Source organism: Microcaecilia unicolor, chromosome 13 (genome assembly GCF_901765095.1).
Source record: "Microcaecilia unicolor chromosome 13, aMicUni1.1, whole genome shotgun sequence".
Lineage (NCBI taxonomy): Eukaryota > Metazoa > Chordata > Amphibia > Gymnophiona > Siphonopidae > Microcaecilia > Microcaecilia unicolor.
In genome coordinates this window covers 56,952,802-56,976,579 of record NC_044043.1, presented here as the reverse complement: position 1 = coordinate 56,976,579, position 23,778 = coordinate 56,952,802, and the positions used below count along the sequence as shown (strand labels likewise).

At 45.5% G+C, this 23,778-nt stretch overlaps 1 protein-coding gene across 2 annotated transcripts in view; it reads right to left on the bottom strand.

Moving 5' to 3' along the window:
- Window positions 1-23,778, bottom strand: part of SSH2 (slingshot protein phosphatase 2) — a 282,722-nt gene that overhangs the window by 52,588 nt on the left and 206,356 nt on the right. For both annotated transcript variants that reach the window (XM_030222192.1, XM_030222193.1), the window contains 3 exons: window positions 17,574-17,695; window positions 2,814-2,882; window positions 570-635 (listed from right to left, as the gene is read on the bottom strand). In XM_030222192.1, the coding sequence (XP_030078052.1) occupies window positions 570-635; window positions 2,814-2,882; window positions 17,574-17,695 (257 nt within the window). The remainder of the gene's footprint in view (window positions 1-569; window positions 636-2,813; window positions 2,883-17,573; window positions 17,696-23,778) is intronic.

Sequence of the window (23,778 nt, the reverse complement as noted above, 5' to 3'; positions counted from 1 at the left end):
AAGATCAGAAAGGATCAGGACTGATACTCTATATCCCATGCTCTCCAGTGAACCTCTTTCCTGCTCTTCAGTTATTTGTTGTGTTGGAGAAGCGTCAAAGGAAACAGGGGAGAGGTGCAGGGGGGGAAGTAGTAAATTTGCTGGGCACCAGAGACAGGGATCTGAAGACCTCCAGATACGACACTGCAGACTCAATCCAGTTGCAAAGCTCAACTGGGGACCAGTTGACCAACTGGACCAGGAGTAAATCACTCAGAACCAGAGGCTAAAAAGTGTGTCCACCCACCTGCTGGAGACAACATACAGTCCAGCTCCTCAGTGTTTTCTGAGATATGTCTCAAGTTTTCAGTTCTCTAGTTCCACCTGCTGGTTGATGGACACAACTATCCCACAGATTCTGGAATAGTAAGAAGCTACATAATTGAAATGAACATTTTACTTCAGGACTGCACTCTTATTGCTTACAACTGATACAATTACACAGCTTTCACTAGTCGGTGTAATTCCTACCATATAGAGCAGGCAAATTTACAGGTTAGGAACTTAAGAATTTTAGCAAAAAACCTTACCACATGGCTTGTACAGATACAGGCTTAAAGATATGCACTCTGTTATCTGTTGACACGCTGAATCCACTGTAACATGAGAATAAACTAGGTTAGGATACAATTGAATCTGAGAATCTATACATTTTTTTTAACACTTTGTTCTGTGACTTCTAGCTCATATCTTCTCAATCTGACTGGCTGAAAACTGAACTTTCTACAAACTCCCATTATTCATGACATCAGCAGATGATCTGATGGACACAATCTGAGATCAGAACCATGAACAGGCTGGTCTCTAGAAGTCACCAACTCTCAAATTATTAAAAAAGGTAAAGTTTCATTGGGAAACTAACTAGCCAGCTCTTGGCAGTTATGGTACAATTATTTTTATACCCACAAAAAGACATTTCTTTGTGTATTTATTTGTGCTGCTATTTCATTTGGCCATAAAGTCTATTATAGCTAAGAGCATGGAATAATTTTAAACATTTTTTTTATTCCGCTTGATCCACTGAATCCGTAGTTCTCAGTGGATTACATAGTTACACATACAATCTAAAAACAAATAAAACATCAACACAATTTGAAGCAGATGACTACCAGGTCTATTTAGCAACTCCATTTCCCTACTTGATCTATCATGCTTTCTGTGAAACAAAGCATGTTTCTTCTAAGTCTCCTACAGTGACAGAAATATAACCATAACAAACCTTTATGGACAGTTACTGAATATGATCAGGACAGACATGTATTTTTCTACTAGAATGTGCCTGGAAAGGAGCACCAGCTGACTGCTCTGGATAAGATTTTTATTCTTGGACTTGAAGTTACAAAATATAGATGTCAATATGAAAAATTTCACGTGTAAGGTGGGCTGCAACAAACCTAGATCACGTGGGCAATGCATGCAGCTGGCATATACTTCAGTAACAAGGAGAGATCACTGGACAGGCAGAGAGCCCTTTAATACAGGGGTGTCAAACTGCAATCCTGGAGGGCCACAACCAGTCATGGTTCTCAAGACATCCTGAATCAATATTCATTAGATATATTTGCATATAGTGGAGGCAATGCATGCCAATATATCTAATGCATATTAAGGAGTCTAGTTTGCAGTCTCCCAGGATTGCAGCTTGATACTCCTTCCTTAAGATGCTTAGCTTTGTGTGAGAGTGTTATGCCTTTGTTGGTTCTCTCCCATTTACACTTACATTTTTACTTAATGTGCATATTACTCTTAAAGTCAGAAAAGTAGCTAAAACACAACATGTCTGAGTCTTGAACTTTTCATGGCACAAGATCATATATTCTAGTTCTCTAACTTCTGCCTTTGTCACACAACGGGGCATGACTGACTTAGACCAACCAAAAAGAGAAGGATGTATCCAGGGGTGTGCTGGTAAATTTTTAACAACAGGCTCTTTCTCCGGACGTAGCCAGCTCTGCAGTTGGAAGGGCCAGGGGTGGCCGGGGGGGGGAGGGGAGCAACACTTGCCTCTCTCTCTCCTCCCTCCCTTCGTGCGGCACGCTAGGCATACCTTTGCTGGCAGCCAATAAATGGACTGCCACCGCTCCCAACGTCTTGCTCTGAGCAGCATGCTGGAACTTCTCTCACATGCTCAGAAGTCCCAGCCTGCTGCCCAGAGCTGGAAACAAGGAGCGGGGAGCAGCAGTAGTCTATTTACTTGGCTGGCAGGGCTCAGCATTCCCACCAGCAAAGTAAAAGATAATTCAGCAGGGGGCCCAAGCCCACATTTTGGGAGCCAGTTGTTAAAGTAGCCATGGAGGGGCCCTACTTTAACAACCGGCTCCCAAAATTCTTAAAAACTTAACAACCGGCTCTTGCGAGCCTGTGAGAGCCTGCTCCAGCACACCACTGGATGTATCCCAGTTAATTTCTCAACTTGTGTAAAATGTTCTATGAGAAACACACACAAAGTGATCAGCCACTGCTCATGCATATTCCAGAGGTCACTGGGATAAAGCCTAGTCTTGCTGGTGGACATTCCTGATTTTTCCTTTAGAAATGTATGCTCTTCTTTCATTTGTAACATCTCTTAATCTAATTAAACTACCCAATGTTTGTGCAATAGGGCTGGCTTTGGAAACCCAGAATTAGACTTAAATTTTATCATGCAGAATGCCACAGACAAGCTGATCTGAAATAAGCATATAACTGTTCCACAAAATGAAGTTCTCTATGACTAATGGAATATACAACACCTCATGATAGAATTTAATGAGTATGAAAAGCCAATGCCTTACCCATCACCATCAAGGTGGATTAACGTGTCACTCCAGAGGGGAAGCACAAGGCCCATGGTGCAGGAACTGCTGCGGACATAAGATTTATAGATTGAATCATAGCCATGGTACTCAATTTCATTCTGGAGACTGAAGAGTCAGCCAATATCTCTTAAGCACCACACTCCCACAATTTAGTATCATGTAATTTTTAATTCACCTTTCACTGCACATAATTGTAAGTCACAAACTTTGCACCAGTTTTCAAGCATTCCTATGGATTTTTATAGCTCTCTATGGACTGTTTTTTTTATGTTGTTTTTATTTTTAAATCATTTTTATTATTATCAGCATATGCATTCAGGAGGAAAGTCCATGCATACATTTAATTTTCAAATGATTTTGCATGCAAAGAGGACCACAGAAGAACAGGTGCAAATTTTGATGAGGACTAGTAGGGACAGGTGATGGCTATCACAACCCACAACAGGCCAAAAAGGACCTCGGGGAAACTATCATCAACATTAAAAACAAACAGTCCATAGAGAGCTATAAAATCCATAAAAAATGTAAAATCAAGACAACGCAGTCCTGTGTTTCGGCATACAGTGTATCTGCCTCAGGAGTCAACTTCAATTGACTTGTAAATTCCTTGTGCTATTTAGAAACAGATATAAACATAACACCATGAAACAGCCAACCACAATATGGGCTGTGGTGGCAAAATGACACCAACTGCTTGCTGAAAGTATTATGGCTTATGTGCAAACTGAGCCCTTCGTTTTGGCAGCAAAAACCAAAACCACAGTTCTCTGATCATTCCCCCTTTTTGTCACATATGTTTCTCCTTAGTTGGTTTTTGCAAAGGGGGTACTTCAGCTTTTTTGTTTTTTCCTTTACCAATACCACATCCAAGAATACTTATGGTAAAAGCCTTACGCGGAGAGGTAAAATATATATTTTAACACAACCCCAGTGTGAATACTGCATAAATTCATCTCTTGATGCTTATTTCAAGGAGGTTTGACCAACTTGTGCCGACCACATTCTCTATTTTGTCATGTTGTGCTAATTACTATTTAAAAGCAATTATATTTAGTTACTAAGATAGCAAGTAAGTAGTTAACTATTTGATTACTGCAAGAAAGTAATTAACTAGAGTAACTAAATACTAGTAACTCAATATCGCACAACACTGCCCTTTACCCTCCCCAATCAAGAATGCTAGAAAACAGCAAACATATATTTTGCCTGTTGAGGTCTGACAATCCAGTCCTGACTTACAGTCTATTCAGAATCAAACTTCTAGCCGATAGGTAACTGTATGTTTATATTGCCTCATAAAAGCTGAAGGAATCACACATAACAACCTACCTATATTTACACCAAAACATACATGCATACAATGTGTGTGACCATGTATAAACTACCACTGCCCATGTTCTGGCCAAAATCTGCCCTGAACATGACTACACTAGAGTTGAATACAAGGATGTGTTCTTATAGTACATATTTGTACATGTAATTTTATAAAAGGTATTACACACACATATTCTGGCACATAAGCATAAAGTTGCCTTTAGAAAATTTGATATACTGCCTAGCTTACAATTACCCCCCTAGTGTTCACCAGAAGACAGAATAGCAGGACTTTCTTCATCCTAAAATTGGCAGACCAAGCACTTGAAAATTCAGGTTGAATAAAAAAAATCCAAACAATTGGTTTAAAAAAAGTGAAGATACTTACCTGTAGCAGGTATTCTCCAAGGACAACAGGCCTTATATTCTCATAAATGGGTGACGCCAACTTGCATCACCCGGTCTGGGACTTATGATTACCATAAGCAGAGCTTTGTGGAGCATGAGACACGCTCCACCATGCATGTGTGAGTGCCTTCCCACCTGCCGCGAGAGCACGGTCTCCTCAGTTATATACTACAGCAAAAAAGTAAAACTAAGATAGGAGGCAACTCCAGTGGGAGGTGGGAGGGACTGTGAGAACATAAGGCCTGCTGTCCTCAGAGAATACCTGCTATAGGTAAGTATCTTTGTTTTCTCCAAGGACAAGCAGGCCTATTTATTCTCACAAGTGGGAAATCCCTAGCATTCAGGCTCACCAAAAACAAACATTGTGAATTGGGCCTCATAACAGTGAGGACATAACTCAGATTAACCTGAAACTATATACAAACCGAGTGAGAGTGTAGAATGGAACAAAATAAAATGGGCCTAGGGAGGTGGAGTTGGATTCTTGATCCCTAACAGATTTTGCAACAATGTCTGCTTGAACTGTCATGTCAGGTATCCTGCTCCAAGCAGTAATGTAATGTGAATATGTGGACTGAAGACCACCCTACAGTCTTGCAAATTTGTTCAATGCAGGCTGACCAAAAGTGGGTTACCAACACAGCCATAGTTCTTGACATTATGAGCCAGGACATAACCCTCCAAGCTGGGCATAAGTGAAGGAAATGCAATCTGCTAGCCAATAGAGATGGTGTGTTTCCCGATGACGACCCTCATCCTGTTGGGTTCAAAAGATATAAAAAGCTGGGCAGACTGTCTGTGGGGCCTGCTCTCTTGCAATTCAAGGTGTGCAAGGCGCTCTTGCCAGGATGAGCATGAGGTTGAGGAAAGAATGTTGGCAAGACAATCGACTGGTTCAGATGGAACTCCGACACCATCTTTGGCAGGAACGTATGGTGCATGTGGAGGACTACTCTGTTGTGATGGAACTTAGTGAGCTTCAGGCCTTAGTAGTGGATGCATCTTATACTGACTCTACAAGCTGAAGTAACAGCAACCAAGAAAATGACCTTCCAGGTTAAGTACTTCAGATGGCAGTAGCCAGAGGCTCAAAAGGAGCTTTCATCAGCTGAGTGAGAACGTTGAGGTCCCATGACACTGGTGGAGGTTTGACAGGGGGCTTTGACAAAAGTAAACCTCTCATAAATTGAACTAGAGGCTGTCCAGAGATGGGTATTTATAGTAGATGTTGACATGAGCAACCATCTCTACCCCTACTCCCCTCTCATTCCATCTGGTCAAAACAACTCCTACATGATAATAACCACTAATTGAACCAAGGTGAACCCTTACAGAGTTGGTCTTAAGACCAGACTCCGATAAGTGTAGAAGGTATTCAAGCAGGGATTGTGTAGGGCAAGCAACGGGATCTAGGGCCTTGCTCTCACACCAGATGGCAAAACTCTTCCGTTTCAAAGAATAACACCTTTTAGTGGAATCTTTCCTGGAAGCCAGCAAGACCCGAGAGAAACCCTTCGAAAGACCCAAGGAAGCAAATTCTACGCTCTAAACATCCAGGCTGTGAGAGCCAGGGATTGAAGGTTAGGATGTAAAAGAAATCCCTCTTTCTGAGTTATTAGGGTTGGAAAATACTCTGATCTCCACAGTTCTTCGGAGGATAACTTCAGAAGTAAAGGGAACCAGATCTGCCGAGGCCAATATGGTGCGATCAGAATTATAGCTCCTCGGTCTTGCTTGTGTTTCAGCAAAGTCTTCCCCACAAGAAATATGAGAGGATATACATACAGCAAACCTGTCCACCAGTGGAGAAGGCAGGCATCTGATGCTAGTCTGCCGTGGGTCTGAAGCCTGGAACAGAACTGAGGGATTTTGTGGTCGATTTGAATAGCAATGAGATCCACCAAGGGGGTGGTCCACGCTCAGAAGATCTTGTAGACAACAGTCATGCTGAGAGACCACTCATGCGGTTGTATAACTCTATTCAGTCTTTTGGCCAGGCTACTGCTTTTGCCCGCCAGATAAGTGGCTCGTAGGTACATGCCATGATAGTGAGCACTTTATCTGGATAACAGGTGCCACAATCAGGGTAAGTGTTTTTGACTATCAGGTTGCACGACCATATAAGAAACCCAATACAATTCAAATAGAAAGGTAACAGAAAAGCGAGGACTGACTTACATCATCATCATAGAACAGCCAAGCGCTCACATGGCAACACTAGCTAAGAAAAGGGGTGGGGGAGGGATAGAAAAGAGAAAGATCTAATTTTATGCTTAGGTAAGTAGCTTTTGATTAAGGAAAAACTAAAGGACCCAGATTAAAGAGAGACATCTTCACAAGCATTTTCTGTTGACTAGTTGTGATGTGCTAATGGAAAGAAAAAGGATTTAAAAAGATGCCTGACAGTGACACAGCTATTTTTAGCATTCCATTACTGCAAGCACTTATCACAGCTCCCCAGCAACAAGTCGAGACCCCTGTTATAAATACTAACAGTTACCATGCCAGAGCAACAACCCACAAACTAATGAAAGCTAAAAAAAAAAACTGGATCTCTGCTTTGTGGCAGAGTCCAGATCCCTGGTCTGACACAATCTGTCTTCATGAATGTGACATGAAAAAGACAGGAAGATATTAAAATACCTTGTTATAAAAATGTAGTCAGATTTTTCTACAGGCACCATTTTTATTATTGCAATTTGCACTTCTGGGCTGGTCAGTTTGTGTAATTCCATTCTGCCAGTACTGGAATCCAGTCTGTAGTTCACTACAGTAACTGGGAAACAAACAAAGTGGACTGACTAGCAACAGTACAGATGGTCATAAGACATCAAGCAATTACATGCCTTTACTAAGGTGCTTCTTAGAGGGTATAATATGCAATGTACTGAAATCATACTTATTCACCGGGGAGGTGAAACACAGACCAATGAAATCCCTTGTATTTATAGTAGATGTTGACATGAGCAACTATCTCTACCTCTACTCCCCTCTCATTCCATCTGGTCAAAACAACTGTGATTCTGGAACTGCAAAATATTTTGGAGATTCATCTGTTTTGCACTGCCAACAACCTTCTCCTCAGAGGGAGGTAGTCTGATAAGTGGCTTATCTTCTCACCTTCAGATATGAATATCTGTAACCAAAATGAAGTTTTACTACCCTTTGTTGAAAGTTAGATACAAAGGATCTTTTTTCAATATGTTCCAATTTCCTGCTCTGTTTTCAATGGGCAAGACTGTCTCTGCTCATATGATGTAGAACTGCCGCTGGATGGAAAAAACATACAAACAAACAAAAAACTTTTGAGCCTCTAAAGCATGAGTTAAATGTTTGGCTCAGATCACCTGGTAGTGCTCTTCCTAATGTGCATGCACAGACTCAACTTTATTTTTAACAGAAGAAAAAAAATAAGTTTTCTATTAGCTAAATAAAGTTTATCTTCAGCTCTACCATGATCCAGCTGAGTGGGTGTGCAGAACTCCTGTCTAGATTATGGATTCTTTCACAGGAAATTAACAGGGCAGCAGGAGTCCACCTCAGTAAAGAGACGTTGGCAATTATTAGAGACTAAAGATTATTCCAATTATTTGACTGTAGAACAGACTCCAGCTGTTAGTACAGTTCCAGTATTGTTGCAGTTGGTGACAAGGGAGGTTTATTTTCGCTGTATCTCTTAGAGGGCCCTCTATCATCTACAAGGAGAGTATGCCAAGGAGAATAGAGATAAGAAGTTACTCCCATCACTGTGTTTCTAAGCAACCTTCTCAGTCAGGCCTCCACAAATTTTCTTAACTCTAGGAGCCAGCCCCAAAACAGGAGCCAGCGTCTAAGACCTCTCTTGCTTCTCCTTTTCTACCCTTCTAAAATTGTCCCTAGTGAAATTGGGGAAGGGGAGAAGGGGGTTGGAATCCTCTCTCAAGAGTAGCAGTAGGTGCTTTAGAAATTGACTTACTAAGATTTTTTTCCCACCTATGTTATGCCTGTGGACAAATAAAGCGAATGCTACATACCTGTAGAAGGTATTCTCCGAGGACAGCAGGCTGATTGGAGGGGCTGCCGTGGACGTCACCCATCAGTGAGAACAATCGGAAACTTCACTAGCAAAGGCCTTTGCTAGTCCTCGCGCGCTCATGCGCACCGCGCATGCGCGGCCGTCTTCCCGCCCGAACCGGCTCGTGTTCGTCAGTCCCATAAGTAGCAAACAAAGCAAGGGAAGACACAACTCCAAAGGGGAGGCAGGCGGGTTTGTGAGAACAATCAGCCTGCTGTCCTCGGAGAATACCTTCTACAGGTATGTAGCATTCGCTTTCTCCGAGGACAAGCAGGCTGCTTGTTCTCACTGATGGGGTATCCCTAGCCCCCAGGCTCACTCAAAACAACAACCATGGTCAATTGGGCCTCGCAACGGCGAGGACATAACTGAGATTGACCTAAAAAATTTACCAACTAACTGAGAGTGCAGCCTGGAACAGAACAAACAGGGCCCTCGGGGGGTGGAGTTGGATCCTAAAGCCCAAACAGGTTCTGAAGAACTGACTGCCCGAACCGACTGTCGCGTCGGGTATCCTGCTGCAGGCAGTAATGAGATGTGAATGTGTGGACAGATGACCACGTCGCAGCTTTGCAAATTTCTTCAATAGAGGCTGACTTCAAGTGGGCTACCGACGCTGCCATGGCTGTAACATTATGAGCCGTGACATGACCCTCAAGAGCCAGCCCCGCCTGGGCGTAAGTGAAGGAAATGCAATCTGCTAGCCAATTGGATATGGTGCGTTTCCCCACAGCCACTCCCCTCCTATTGGGATCAAAACAAACAAACAATTGGGCGGACTGTCTGTTGGGCTGTGTCCGCTCCAGGTAGAAGGCCAATGCTCTCTTGCAGTCCAATGTGTGCAGCTGACGTTCAGCAGGGCAGGAATGAGGACGGGGAAAGAATGTTGGCAAGACAATTGACTGGTTCAGATGGAACTCCGACACGACCTTTGGCAAGAACTTAGGGTGAGTGCGGAGGACTACTCTGTTATGATGAAATTTGGTGTAAGGGGCCTGGGCTACCAGGGCCTGAAGCTCACCGACTCTACGAGCTGAAGTAACTGCCACCAAGAAAATGACCTTCCAGGTCAAGTACTTCAGATGGCAGGAATTCAGTGGCTCAAAAGGAGGTTTCATCAGCTGGGTGAGAACGACATTGAGATCCCATGACACTGTAGGAGGCTTGACAGGGGGCTTTGACAAAAGCAAACCTCTCATGAAGCGAACAACTAAAGGCTGTCCTGAGATCGGCTTACCTTCCACACGGTAATGGTATGCACTAATCGCACTAAGGTGAACCCTTACCGAGTTGGTCTTGAGACCAGACTCAGACAAGTGCAGAAGGTATTCAAGCAGGGTCTGTGTAGGACAAGAGCGAGGATCTAGGGCCTTGCTGTCACACAAGATGGCAAACCTCCTCCACAGAAAGAAGTAACTCCTCTTAGTGGAATCTTTCCTGGAAGCAAGCAAGATGCGGGAGACACCCTCTGACAGACCCAAAAAGGCAAAGTCTACGCTCTCAACATCCAGGCCGTGAGAGCCAGGGACCGGAGGTTGGGATGCAGAAGCGCCCCTTCGTTCTGCGTGATGAGGGTCGGAAAACACTCCAATCTCCACGGTTCTTCGGAGGACAACTCCAGAAGAAGAGGGAACCAGATCTGACGCGGCCAAAAAGGAGCAATCAGAATCATGGTGCCTCGGTCTTGCTTGAGTTTCAACAAAGTCTTCCCCACCAGAGGTATGTTAGGATAAGCATACAGCAGACCCTCCCCCCAGTCCAGGAGGAAGGCATCCGATGCCAGTCTGCCGTGGAACAGAACTGAGGGACTTTGTGGTTGGCTCGAGATGCGAAGAGATCTACCAAGGGGGTGCCCCACACCTGGAAGATCTGTCGCACTACACGGGAATTGAGCGACCACTCGTGAGGTTGCATAATCCTGCTCAACCTGTCGGCCAGACTGTTGTTTACGCCTGCCAGATATGTGGCTTGGAGCACCATGCCGTGATGGCGAGCCCAGAGCCACATGCTGACGGCTTCCTGACACAGGGGGCGAGATCCGGTGCCCCCCTGCTTGTTGACGTAGTACATGGCAACCTGGTTGTCTGTCTGAATTTGGATAATTTGGTGGGACAGCCGATCTCTGAAAGCCTTCAGAGCGTTCCAGATCGCTCGCAACTCCAGAAGATTGATTTGCAGATCGCGTTCCTGGAGGGACCAGCTTCCTTGGGTGTGAAGCCCATCGACATGAGCTCCCCATCCCAGGAGAGACGCATCCGTGGTCAGCACTTTTTGTGGCTGAGGAATTTGGAAAGGACGTCCCAGAGTCAAATTGGACCAAATCATCCACCAATACAGGGATGCGAGAAAACTCGTGGACAGGTGGATCACGTCTTCTAGATCCCCAGCAGCCTGAAACCACTGAGAAGCTAGGGTCCATTGAGCAGATCTCATGTGAAGGCGGGCCATGGGAGTCACATGGTCTGTAGAGGCCATGTGGCCCAGCAATCTCAACATCTGCCGAGCTGTGATCTGCTGTGACGCTCGCACCCGCGAGACGAGGGACAACAAGTTGTTGGCTCTCGCCTCTGGGAGATAGGCGCGAGCCGTCCGAGAATCCAGCAGAGCTCCTATGAATTCGAGTTTCTGCACTGGGAGAAGATGGGACTTTGGATAATTTATCACAAACCCCAGTAGCTCCAGGAGGCGAATAGTCATCTGCATGGACTGCAGGGCTCCTGCCTCGGATGTGTTCTTCACCAGCCAATCGTCGAGATATGGGAACACGTGCACCCCCAGCCTGCGAAGTGCCGCTGCTACTACAGCCAAGCACTTTGTGAACACCCTGGGCGCAGAGGCGAGCCCAAAGGGTAGCACACAGTACTGGAAGTGACGTGTGCCCAGCTGAAATCGCAGATACTGCCTGTGAGCTGGCAGTATCGGGATGTGTGTGTAGGCATCCTTCAAGTCCAGAGAGCATAGCCAATCGTTTTCCTGAATCATGGGAAGAAGGGTGCCCAGGGAAAGCATCCTGAACTTTTCTTTTATGAGATATTTGTTCAGGGCCCTTATGTCTAGGATGGGACGCATCCCCCCTGTTTTCTTTTCCACAAGGAAGTACCTGGAATAGAATCCCAGCTCTTCTTGCCCGGATGGCACGGGCTTGACCGCATTGGCGCTGAGAAGGGCGGAGAGTTCCTCTGCAAGTACCTGCTTGTGCTGGAAGCTGTAAGACTGAGCTCCCGGTGGACAATTTGGAGGTTTTGAGGCCAAATTGAGGGTGTATCCTTGCCGGACTATTTGGAGAACCCACTGATCGGAGGTTATGAGAGGCCACCTTTGGTGAAAAGCTTTCAACCTCCCTCCAACTGGCAGGTCGCCCGGCACTGACACTTGGATGTCGGCTATGCTCTGCTGGAGCCAGTCAAAAGCTCGTCCCTTGCTTTTGCTGGGGAGCCGATGGGCCTTGCTGAGGCGCACGGTGCTGACGAGAGCGAGCGCGCTGGGGCTTAGCCTGGGCCGCAGGCTGTCGAGAAGGAGGACTGTACCTACGCTTGCCAGAAGAGTAGGGAACAGTCTTCCTTCCCCCGAAAAATCTTCTACCTGTAGAGGTAGATGCTGAAGGCTGCCGGCGGGTGAACTTGTCGAATGCGGTGTCCTGCTGGTGGAGCTGCTCTACCACCTGTTCGACTTTCTCTCCAAAAATATTATCCGCACGGCAAGGCGAGTCCGCAATCCGCTGCTGGATTCTATTCTCCAGGTCGGAGGCACGCAGCCATGAGAGTCTGTGCATCACCACACCTTGAGCAGCGGCCCTGGACGCAACATCAAAGGTGTCATACACCCCTCTGGCCAGGAATTTTCTGCACGCCTTCAGCTGCCTGACCACCTCCTGAAAAGGCTTGGCTTGCTCAGGGGGGAGCGCATCCACCAAGCCCGCCAACTGCCACACATTGTTCCGCATGTGTATGCTCGTATAGAGCTGGTAGGACTGAATTTTGGCCACGAGCATAGAAGAATGGTAGGCCTTCCTCCCAAAGGAGTCTAAGGTTCTAGAGTCCTTGCCCGGGGGCGCCGAAGCATGCTCCCTAGAACTCTTAGCCTTCTTTAGGGCCAAATCCACAACTCCAGAGTCATGAGGCAATTGTGTGCGCATCAGCTCTGGGTCCCCATGGATCCGGTACTGGGACTCGATCTTCTTGGGAATGTGGGGATTAGTTAGAGGCTTGGTCCAGTTCGCCAGCAATGTCTTTTTTAGGACATGGTGCATGGGTACAGTGGACGCTTCCTTAGGTGGAGAAGGATAGTCCAGGAGCTCAAACATTTCAGCCCTGGGCTCGTCCTCCACAACCACCGGGAAGGGGATGGCCGTAGACATCTCCCGGACAAAGGAAGAGAAAGACAGACTCTCGAGGGGAAAAAGCTGTCTCTCAGGAGAGGGAGTGGGATCGGAAGGAAGACCCTCAGACTCCTCGTCAGAGAAATATCTGGTGTCTTCTTCCTCTTCCCACGAGGCCTCACCCTCGGTGTCAGACACAAGTTCACGGACCTGTGTCTGCAACCGTGCCCGACTCGACTCTGTGGAGCCACGTCCACGATGGGAGCGTCGAGAGGTAGACTCCCTCGCCCGCATCGGCGAAGCTCCCTCCGCCGACGTAGTCGGGGAGCCCTCCTGGGAGGCGACGGCAGCCGGTACCGCACGCGGCACCGACGCCGGAGACCTCACCTCGGGCGATGGACCAGCCGGTGCCACGCTCGACGCTACCGGTGGCGCAAGCACCACCGGTGCCGGAGGGGTAGGGCGCAACAGCTCTCCCAGAATCTCTGGGAGGACGGCCCGGAGGCTCTCGTTCAGAGCGGCTGCAGAGAAAGGCATGGAGGTCGATGCAGGCGTCGACGTCAGAACCTGTTCCGGGCTGTCAAGAGTGGAGCACATCGACACCTCCTGAACAGAGGGTGAGCGGTCCTCTCGGTGCCGATGCCTACTGGGTGCCGACTCCCTCGGCGACCCAGAGCTCTCGGTGCCGACACGGGAAGGAGACCGATGACGATGCTTCTTCGACTTCTTGGAACGAAGCATGTCACCGGAGCTTCCCGGCACCGATGAGGAGGACGTAGAATCCAGCCGTCGCTTTCTCGGGGCCGAGGCCGAAGGAGGTCGGTCTCGGGGGGGCTGTACCGCAGGAGCCCTCAGGGTAGGGGGAGACCCACCCGAAGGCTCACCGCCACCAGCAGGGGAATGGACAGCCCTCACCTGCACTCCAGACGAAGCACCACTGTCCGACGACATCAGCAGACGAGGTCCCTGTACCACCGACGTCGACGCAGCTGTCCGATGTCTCAGCGCCGATGCCTCGATGCACTCAATGCACTGGCGGCCGAGGATGAAGGTCCGGATGCTGAAGATGTCGATGCACTCGATACCCCCGGTGCCGATGTCGACGAAGAGCCCGAGAACAAAACGTTCCACTGGGCCAATCTCGCTACCTGAGTCCGCTTTTGTAAAAGGGAACACAGACTATAGGCCTGCGGGCGGTGCCCAGCCCCCAAGCACTGAAGACACGACGCGTGCCTGTCAGTGAGCGAGATGACCCGGGCGCACTGGGTGCACTTCTTGAAGCCGCTGGGAGACTTCGATGTCATGGGCGGAAAAATCACGCCGGCGAGATCAAAAGTCGAAATGGCGGAAAAGGCACCACAAAAACAAGGGGAAGAAAACTTCGACCCGAGGCCTAAAAGCGGCCTACCCCGACGACGAAAGAAAACTTACCGGGGCGAAAAAGCTGGAAATATCGGGGGAAAAGAGACCGAAGAGTCCCTTCCCACACACAGAATGTTTTTTTTTTTTTTTTTTTTAACACGAAGAGAACGCGCGAGGTCGACTTTGCGGGGCACGACACGGCGAAAACACGACCGTACCGAGCGCGGACAAAAGAAGACTGACGAACACGAGCCGGTTCGGGCGGGAAGACGGCCGCGCATGCGCGGTGCGCATGAGCGCGCGAGGACTAGCAAAGGCCTTTGCTAGTGAAGTTTCCGATTGGAGGGGCTGCCGTGGACGTCACCCATCAGTGAGAACAAGCAGCCTGCTTGTCCTCGGAGAAAATGTATTAATCAGTTCATTAAGGTACCTCTGCTAATCAACTCTAAAGTTAATAGTCTCCCTTCCCAAAGCATTGCTGTCAGCTGTCACCCTCTAGATAGGTGAAGCACAGCTGGGGCAGTTCAGCAAACTGAAGAGTAGCAAATCTCCTGGACTGGATGGTATTCATCCTAGAGTACTGATAGAACTGAAAAATGAGCTTGTGGAGCTACTGTTAGTGATATGCAATTTATCCTTAAAATCAAGCGTGGTACCGGAAGACTGGAGGGTGGCCAATGTAACGCTGATTTTTAAAAAAGGTTCCAGGGGAGATCCGTGAAATTATAGACCGGTGAGTCTGACGTCGGTGCCGGGGAAAATGGTAGAGGCTATTATCAAAAATAAAATTACAGAGCACATCCAAGGACATGGATTACTGAGACCAAGTCAGCATGGCTTTTGTGTGGGGAAATCTTGCCTGACCAATTTACTTCAATTCTTTGAAGGAGTAAACAAACATGTGGACAAAGGGGAGCCGGTTGATATTGTGTATCTGGATTTTCAAAAGGCGTTTGACAAGGTACCTCATGAAAGGCTACAGAGGAAATTGGAGGGTCATGGGATAGGAGGAAATGTCCTATTGTGGATTAAAAACTGGTTGAAGGATAAGAAAAAGAGAGTGGGGTTAAATGGTCAGTATTCACAATGGAGAAGGGTAGTTAGGTTCCTCAGGGGTCTGTGCTAGGACCGCTGCTTTTTAATATATTTATAAATGATTTAGAGATGGGAGTAACTAGCGAGGTAATTAAATTTGCTGATGACACAAAGTTATTCAAAGTCGTTAACTCGTGACAGGATTGTGAAAAATTACAGAAGGACCTTACGAGACCAGGAGACTGGGCAGCTAAATGGCAGATGACGCTTAATGTGAGCAAGTGCAAGGTGATGCATGTGGGAAAAAAGAACCTGAATTATAGCTACGTCATGCAAGGTTCCACGTTAGGAGTTACGGACCAAGAAAGGGATCTGGGTGTCATCGTCGATAATACACTGAAACCTTCTGCTCAGTGTGCTGCTGCAGCTAGGAAAGCGAATAGAATGTTGGGTATTATTAGGAAAGGTATAGTAAACAGGTGTGAGGATGTTATAATGCCGTTGTATCGCTCCATGGTGAGTACTGTGTTCAATTCTGGTCGCCGCATCTCAAGAAAGATATAGAAGAATTGGAAAAGGTGCAGCGAAGGGCGACTAAAATGATAGCGGGGATGGGACGACTTTCCTATGAAGAAAGACTAAGACGGCTAGGGCTTTTCAGCTTGGAGAAGAGACGGCTGAGGGGAGACATGATAGAGGTATATAAAATAATTAGTGGAGTGGAACAGGTGGATGTGAAGCGTCTGTTCATGCTTTCCAAAAATACTAGGACTAGGGGGCATGCAATGAAACTACAGTGTAGTAAATTTAAAACAAATCGGAGAAAATCTTTCTTCACCCAACGCATAATTAAACTCTGGAATTCGTTGCCGGAGAACGTGGTGAAGGCGGTTAGCTTGGCAGAGTTTAAAAAGGGTTTAGACTGTTTGCTAAAGGACAAGTCCATAAACCACTACTAAATGGACTTGGGGAAAAATCCACAATTCCAGGAATAACATGTATAGAATGTTTGTACGTTTGGGAAGCTTGCCAGGTGCCCTTGGCCTGGATTGGCTGCTGTCGTGAACAGGATGCTAGGCTCGATAGACCCTTGGTCTTTTCCCAGTGTGGCATTACTTATATATATGGGGTCCCCATCAGTTTCTCTCTCATACCCCCTTCCTACAGCCTTCATCCAGTCTGTCTGCCTTTCTCTCATACCCCTCCCCCCCCACTGTCTCCCCCTCTCTCTTTCATACCCCCCCATATCTGTCTCTTTCATATCCCCCTCCAGCCTTCCCCCCCCCCCCCCGGTCTCTCTTGTACTTCTCACTGCCTCATTCTACTTTCTCTCCCCCTGCACAGCAATCGGGAACTGCATGTACTTGAGCTGTGCGATACAGGAAGTCTTGTTGTTTCAAATCCTGCAAGACCTCCCAAACCCTCTGCACCGTGCAACTCAAATATATACAGAGTCTGACTGCCCTGCAGGAAGGAGTTTGAGGCAACACTGAGGAAGAGGGGAAAAAAAAAAAACATCGGAGGTAAGCAATCCCAGGCACCAGGATGAAATTTCTAGGTACCAAGGCGACCTGGCTCCCAGGATTTATCAAGCCTTGTTCTCAAGTATAGGAAGGAGGGTGTAATAAGGGATCCACTAAAACGAATTAATGAAAAGTCAGCTCTGATCATTTAAATGTATAAATAAATAAAAATCAGGTCAAATGTGAAAGGTGACACAGTGAGAAACAATGCACGCTTGTCAAGGACATTACAGATTTAGCACAAATATCTTTTCTGCATCACTATAGCTCCATGCCACTTCAAGGGATTGATTAATCAGTCTCCCAAGTTCTCTCAAAAGAAGTCAGAGCTTTCACCTAAACTGCACCCCTAAGAGCTTTCTAATCATAGCACCTCAATCGTGCATCGACTCTGGGGAAAAAGACAGTGTAGCTAGACGTGCAGCTAGAGAACCACAGGAAGGTTTAAGCAAGACTCTCTCATGAACATCAAAGTCATATTACAGTTGGAATGCAAATATTTTCCTTAGCAACCAAACATGTCTATTAAGAACACTCAGATTCCTGCTTTTTGCCTATTTTTTTTCACTAGCTTCTGTCTGGCCTTGCAAAGAAAAGGTAGAGCAAAGAAGCAACCCTTCTGATGAAACTACTCTTGATTTGGGAACAGGTCTAAAAATCTTACTCTAAAAGAAGCAGCAGGATTAATTCCATCTGTTTTAGTGTTTCTGTTTTCTAGGTACCTGTCATGGCAAGGGAAGTCCATTCCTAGCACCACACTTTCTTCTGTGTCTTGTCTGCCATTGGTTGATACCACCACCATGTACCTTGTGCGGTTCACATATGTGCTTTCCAGTCTCACAGCCTAAAATAGAACACAAACAAGGTGGAAAGGATTGTTTGCAAAACTGTATTTAAAACCCTACCAATGTATTTCGGAGGAATATTCATTCAAACAAGGGGGGGGGGGGGGGGGGAGTGATCACTGACACTAAGTGGGCTGGCGTTTCTAGGAGATAAACCCCAAGGCAAGTCCTAGGAAATGATCAGGATCAGGTTTTGTTTCTTCATTAAGAACCTCTGATTAAAGCAAATACTTCAGCATACTGTTATGCAAATTCTTTGAACTTTCTTCTACATTTTCAAAAGAAAAATTCCCCAAATATCTGCAAACTGCAATTTTTACACAGCCCAAATCAAGCCAGTGTCTCCCTAAAATTTACTTTAACTTTAAAGCAAAACAGCCACAGGTTACTCAAAAATCTGATAAGAACATTTTGTTGATGTAACACTGCATCATTTCCATCAAGCATAGGGGAGTCACCACACAAAGTGCACAACAAAAGCTCCAAAGTTCCCTCTCTGGATACTGCTTGCTCCAAGTTTATTACAAAGGAATGTGCTAATAAAATTACTGGGCAAACTGTACAGGAAAATAAGATCTGGCAATATCTAGGACCTTCCTCAGGTTGGAGATCCAGATCCATGTAAAATTTTATTTACTGACTATGGGCAAGTATGATAAGCAGCAAGTAAGAAGCACTTGAGTTCGAAAATTTCCCTGGTTACAGCCACTACCACTTTCCAAGGAGGATGGAGGTTTTGAGAGGACCCCTTCTATCAGAAACCAGGATAGCTCTGAAGTTTGGAACAGAGGACAGAGCCTAGAGTTAAGGGAACCTTCAAGCCCATTCAAGCAAGAAGTACAGCTTAGCAATTTGCTGGAAAGAAGGGGAGGAGGGTGGAGCTAGTGAATTTCCATGGGAGCATATAAAACTATTGAGCAGATGATCAAAAGCCCCACGCTGTTCCAAACAGCACTCTAAAAATAGAGCTGGAACAGCGCGGGGCTTTACCGCACCTATGATCATAGATAATTGCATACAAATTTAAGCATGCAATTCTCTCTGATCATGGGGTAGAAGTGCGGGAGGATTGTGCCTCAGCATGCGCTCAGGTAAAATTCTCCCGCACTGACCACCAGACCCCAACTAATCCTGCCCTGAGCAAGGAGAAATGGGGGCTGAGGTCCGGTGGACCTCCGTTCCCCCCTCCCAAGCCCCCCCCCAACACAGGTTCAGGGAGGGCTGGAGATCCAGTGGGTCTCCAGCCCCCCCTAATCCCCCCAGCATTTCTAAGAAGTCCCTGGTGGCCCCAGTGGGTGACTGACAACCCCCCCCCCCCCACACACACACACAGATTTGGGGGGGGGGGGGCTGGAGATCCGGTGGGTCTCCAGCTCCACAACCCCCCCCCCCCCCCAGCATTGGTAAGAAGTCCCTGGTGGCCCAGTGGGCCGCGGTCAATCCCCCCCTCTTTCTTCAGAGCCTCCCTCCTCTTTCTTCAGAGCCGTCTGCAAAATTGCGGTGCCCAGCCCTGCCCAGTGTATCCTGGGATGTGCTGGGCAGGGCTTCAACAGTGTATCCTGGGATGCATTGGGTGTGGCTTCACACCATATAAGGGATATGCTGTGAAGCCACGCCCAGTGCATCCCAGGATACACTGGGCAGGGCTGGGCACCACCATTTTGGTAAAAGGGGAGGGGTGTCTCCTACATTCTCATCTGTACATCCTTAAGTATCACCCGCAGAGCATGATGAACCCTTCCAGGGCTGGGTCATATACACCTTGGGAATTGCGGATCTCAGGCAAGCCTCTCCCATGCTGGCTGTGCAGGCATTTCTGCATTGTTTGCTGGTGCACAGATTTCAGTGGTTTTGCAATTACCAATAGTGTTTTTGCCAATTTCCTTTCTGCCAGCCACATCTGCATTTTTACAGCTTATCTTAGAGGGATTTAAAAAAAAAAAAAAATCACTAAATTAAAGCAGAAAATATAGGAATTTTGGAAAGTGCTCCAATTCAGCCCTCTACTCTTAGCCTGACATCCCATGATCCCCAACTGTACAGGTTTTGTGAACAACATAAACATGTCTGCCCTAACTATATCCCAGCTTCATTCTGCACCTGCATCCAAGAATACGCATCCCTTCTGAGGGAAATCAGGTGTCCAGATCAGATTAGATTTTAAGAAAGACCATCAAGGGCTTCATGTAGATGTCCTTTCATCTTAAAATGGAGGATCATAAAAACTGCATAAGTGGTGCAAGATTCTGTCCCTTCCACTGTACAACTGGCTACTCGACCTTCCTCCTACATGCCACACCTCAGAGACATATAGCAATGTTTCTGATTATTTTAACCTTAAAGCTTTTAAGTTTGTACCTGTGTTATTTAAATGATATTCTAACTACAGAGCCATGAAATGGACAAGGCCAGGTGTCATTTCTCTGGACTTGGAATGTCTGCAACCTACAAGCTTAAAAATTCAGTTTGTTGGGAAAGTAAATATGAAATTAAGAATTTATTATTTGTATTTGTTTGTTAAGGTTTATTAAAAGGCATAAGCACCTCAAAGAGTTGACAAAAATGTTAAAAAGACAGTGTTAAGAGATTGACTTCTTGCTTATCTTGTTTACAGTTCCCTTTGGCTCTCAAACTTTTTCACTTCATGCAAATCTATAAAGCTCAAAACAAAAGACTAAAGTCTTTGACTACAAAATACTCATTCAACTGCAAGAACTGCACATGCTTTCCACCATAAATCACACAATGTAGCCAGTGATCCAGCAAAGAGAATGCAACAAGTTACTGCTTTTCTTTAAATTGTCTTATGTGACCATTAAGACTTTGGCTGCACTACCAAAAGGCAATGCAAAGTGGTGCATTCAGTCTGTTGGTGAGAACCCAGGTATAGTAACAGCCTGGGAGCCACTGGTCAAATAATAAAAATGGACATAGAAGACATCGCCATTATTTATTTATTTAGATTTTGCTCACACCTTTTTCAGTAGTAGCTCAAGGTGAGTTACGTTCAGGTTCTCTGGATATTTCTCTATCCCAGGGGGGGCTCACAATCTAAATTTGTACCTGAGGCAATGGAGGGTTAAGTGATTTGCCCAAGATCACAAGGAGCAGCAGTGGGATTTGAACCGGCCACCTCTGGATTGCAAGACCGGTGCTCAAACCACCACTCCTCCATGTTGTACAAGCTGCGATGACAGGGCTCAAGAGCCCAATCTAAAAGGCTCTGAAGACAGTGGTATATGGACAGCTGGGCATGTTTCAGCTGCAAAGTCTTTACAGCCATTATGGACATCCTCAAACTTCTAACATTCAAATAGAAAAAAAAACATTCTTTCAATTGACAAACTATTTTAGAAATGACAGAGTGCACTATGTCAGGACATTTCTATATATGAACTGTGTTACATGTTATGTTAAATTGTATTTAGAAAATGTTTGTTTTTTTTTTACATTCTGCAAACTACTTTTAGTTGTCCTATAGGACTGAAAAAGTGGGACATAAATATAAGATTAATTAGAACAAATGAATAATCTCACTATGTTCTCACACAGATGTGTGCCGAGATGCTGCTGACCAATTACAATACAGCTTAAGTCACCATACTGTGCTTCACCTGTGTAGTAATCTGACAACACATGGAATTTATTTAGGGTTCTATGTACAATATACATCAGCATAAAATAATGAACTTGTACCAAAGCTTCAAGGCAAAGGGATGACATGACTACCATCATGCTAGAACAAAGCAATGGTATTTTAAATTATAGCTCATTAAATGCATGCTGAGTAATCTTTCCTGAGAGGATATGTACCAACATGCTCTCATGGCATTACATGCTAATAGACAAGGTGGTTATTACTAGTTTGGCAGCAGCTCCTCTGCTAGTATTCCTTAATTAATACTGTAATTCTGTAATAGAGTAAGCCACGGAGGGTGTGGTGTTACCATGACATAACCACAACAGGGAGTGACTACATTGCCTGCTACCTCTATGCATGTGGTTAGCCCATTAGCCATCATGCCCATTCATGTCTTACTGCCTAATTTTAGGCCGTGTAAGAATACCCTGTTCAGCTTCTCATCTTATCTGACTTGTCACACAGGTGTTCCAGGGGCTGTCAGGTACATGGGACCGCACAGAGAGAATTAAGAACTGCTTCCTGCAGGACTACTACTGCAAGAGCTGCAGAATCCTTAGCCAGTGACCCGGGCTGACATTCAGACCCAGACAGCACAACAGAAGGGGGAAACAAACGTTTAAAACTTGAAACAAAGCCTATACTATTGAAATTATTCACAGTGCTAGGGATGCTTAAAAACCCCGCATAACTGATTTTTGGTTCTATGGAACTAAGGAGGTAGGAAGATAATATTTCTAATACAAGGACACAAATTATTTAAGATGAACTTTGGGAACTGGGTTAGGACAGAACTTCAGGCTAAGATTTCTGACGTAAACAATTTCTTAGTACTTACGTAGGAACAAATTAAACTCTAAACTTTAAAAATGGTATGTACATTTGGCTTAATGATACTGCCACACCCACTGAGCCACAAAAACTCAATCCTCATTTGCGAGTTCTTTCATATCCCCAGGGCACAGACATCTATGAGCCAGTGCAGTGCATACATACATACACACAGAATCAACATGATAGGTCCACAATAGGAATAATTTTGTAGGGTACTTAGTGCAAAACATCTTTTGTGTGCTCAAGTAAGCTCTTATAACATTTTCCGAGGCAATATAAGCTTATAAAATAAGCACACAAACGTGCCTAAATTTATGTGATATCCACACAGGCATCCCTGGGCATGCAATTAACATGTATGCATGTATTTTATAAAACACACTTTGGATATCAAATGCTCTCCAAGGAACCCATGAATCCAGAGATGTGTTTGTTAATGTACCTCAGTAGTAACGCACTGTGCTGTTATAGACTTATGCGCAGTAACTTACATACTCAAATTGTCATCGGTTCAAAAGTCGCCACTTTTTAGTTTTTAAATGAACATTTTAGAAGGAAATAGTCTTGTTAAACTACTTTGTGCTGTTTTTATGCTACTTGGTATTCATCTTTTTGATGTAACACTTGACAGGGCCAGTCTTAGCAAGTGCGGGGCCCTATGCAGACCAATTTGATGGGGCCCCACCCTAGCCCTGCCCCCATCCTAACTCCGCCCCATCCTAGCTCCACCCCCACCCTAGCTCCAGGGCTGCCCACCCCTCCCTCCGAGCTCCCGGGCCGCTCTCTCCGAGCTCCAAGGCCCCCAACTCCAGGGCTTCCTCCCCTAGGGCTCCCAGCTACAAGGCCCCCCTCCCTCCCGGTCATTTTTTAACACCCCCCTCCAAAATCCAGTACTAGGTATGCCGAGAATACAAAACACTCAGGACCTATTGAGCAATTCTACCATACCCATAAGCAGTCATTTCTACGAATCACACAAAGAAAAGGAAAACATCTTAAAACACTACAGTGAGCACTAGAACATCAATTCACCTATTGTAAAACGAAACCAGACAGAATAGTACAGATCGTCGATCCTGCACAGTCAATGCCAATTGAAAGCCATGTCTTTTTCAAAAACACAGATACACCCTAATCCACTATAGAATAAGTAGTAATATTTAAACTTTCTATTTAGACAAAAATTAAACTGAACCCCCGATGCCAGACTCTGCATACAATGCAACACCACAGAAACAGAAAATGTCCCCTAGTACTGTGCAAAATATAAAGACAGCAGATGTAAATTTGAAAAAAACTAACAAATACCAATCACCACTTTACAAATTAACAAACAGATATAAAACAAATATAGAACATAAAATAATACCATTTTATTGGACTAATAGATTTAGCTTTCAGAGGCCAAAACATCCTTCCTCAGGTCAATACAGTATAGTACTGACCTGAGGAAGGGGGTTTTGTTCTCCGAAAGTTAGCCAAAATGTATTAAAATTAGTCCAATAAAAAGATTACCTTGTTTACATGTTCTATTATAAACATTTATTAACACATCTACAATACTACTTTATCCTAAAGCAAAAAAAATAAAAATATATATTTTATTTA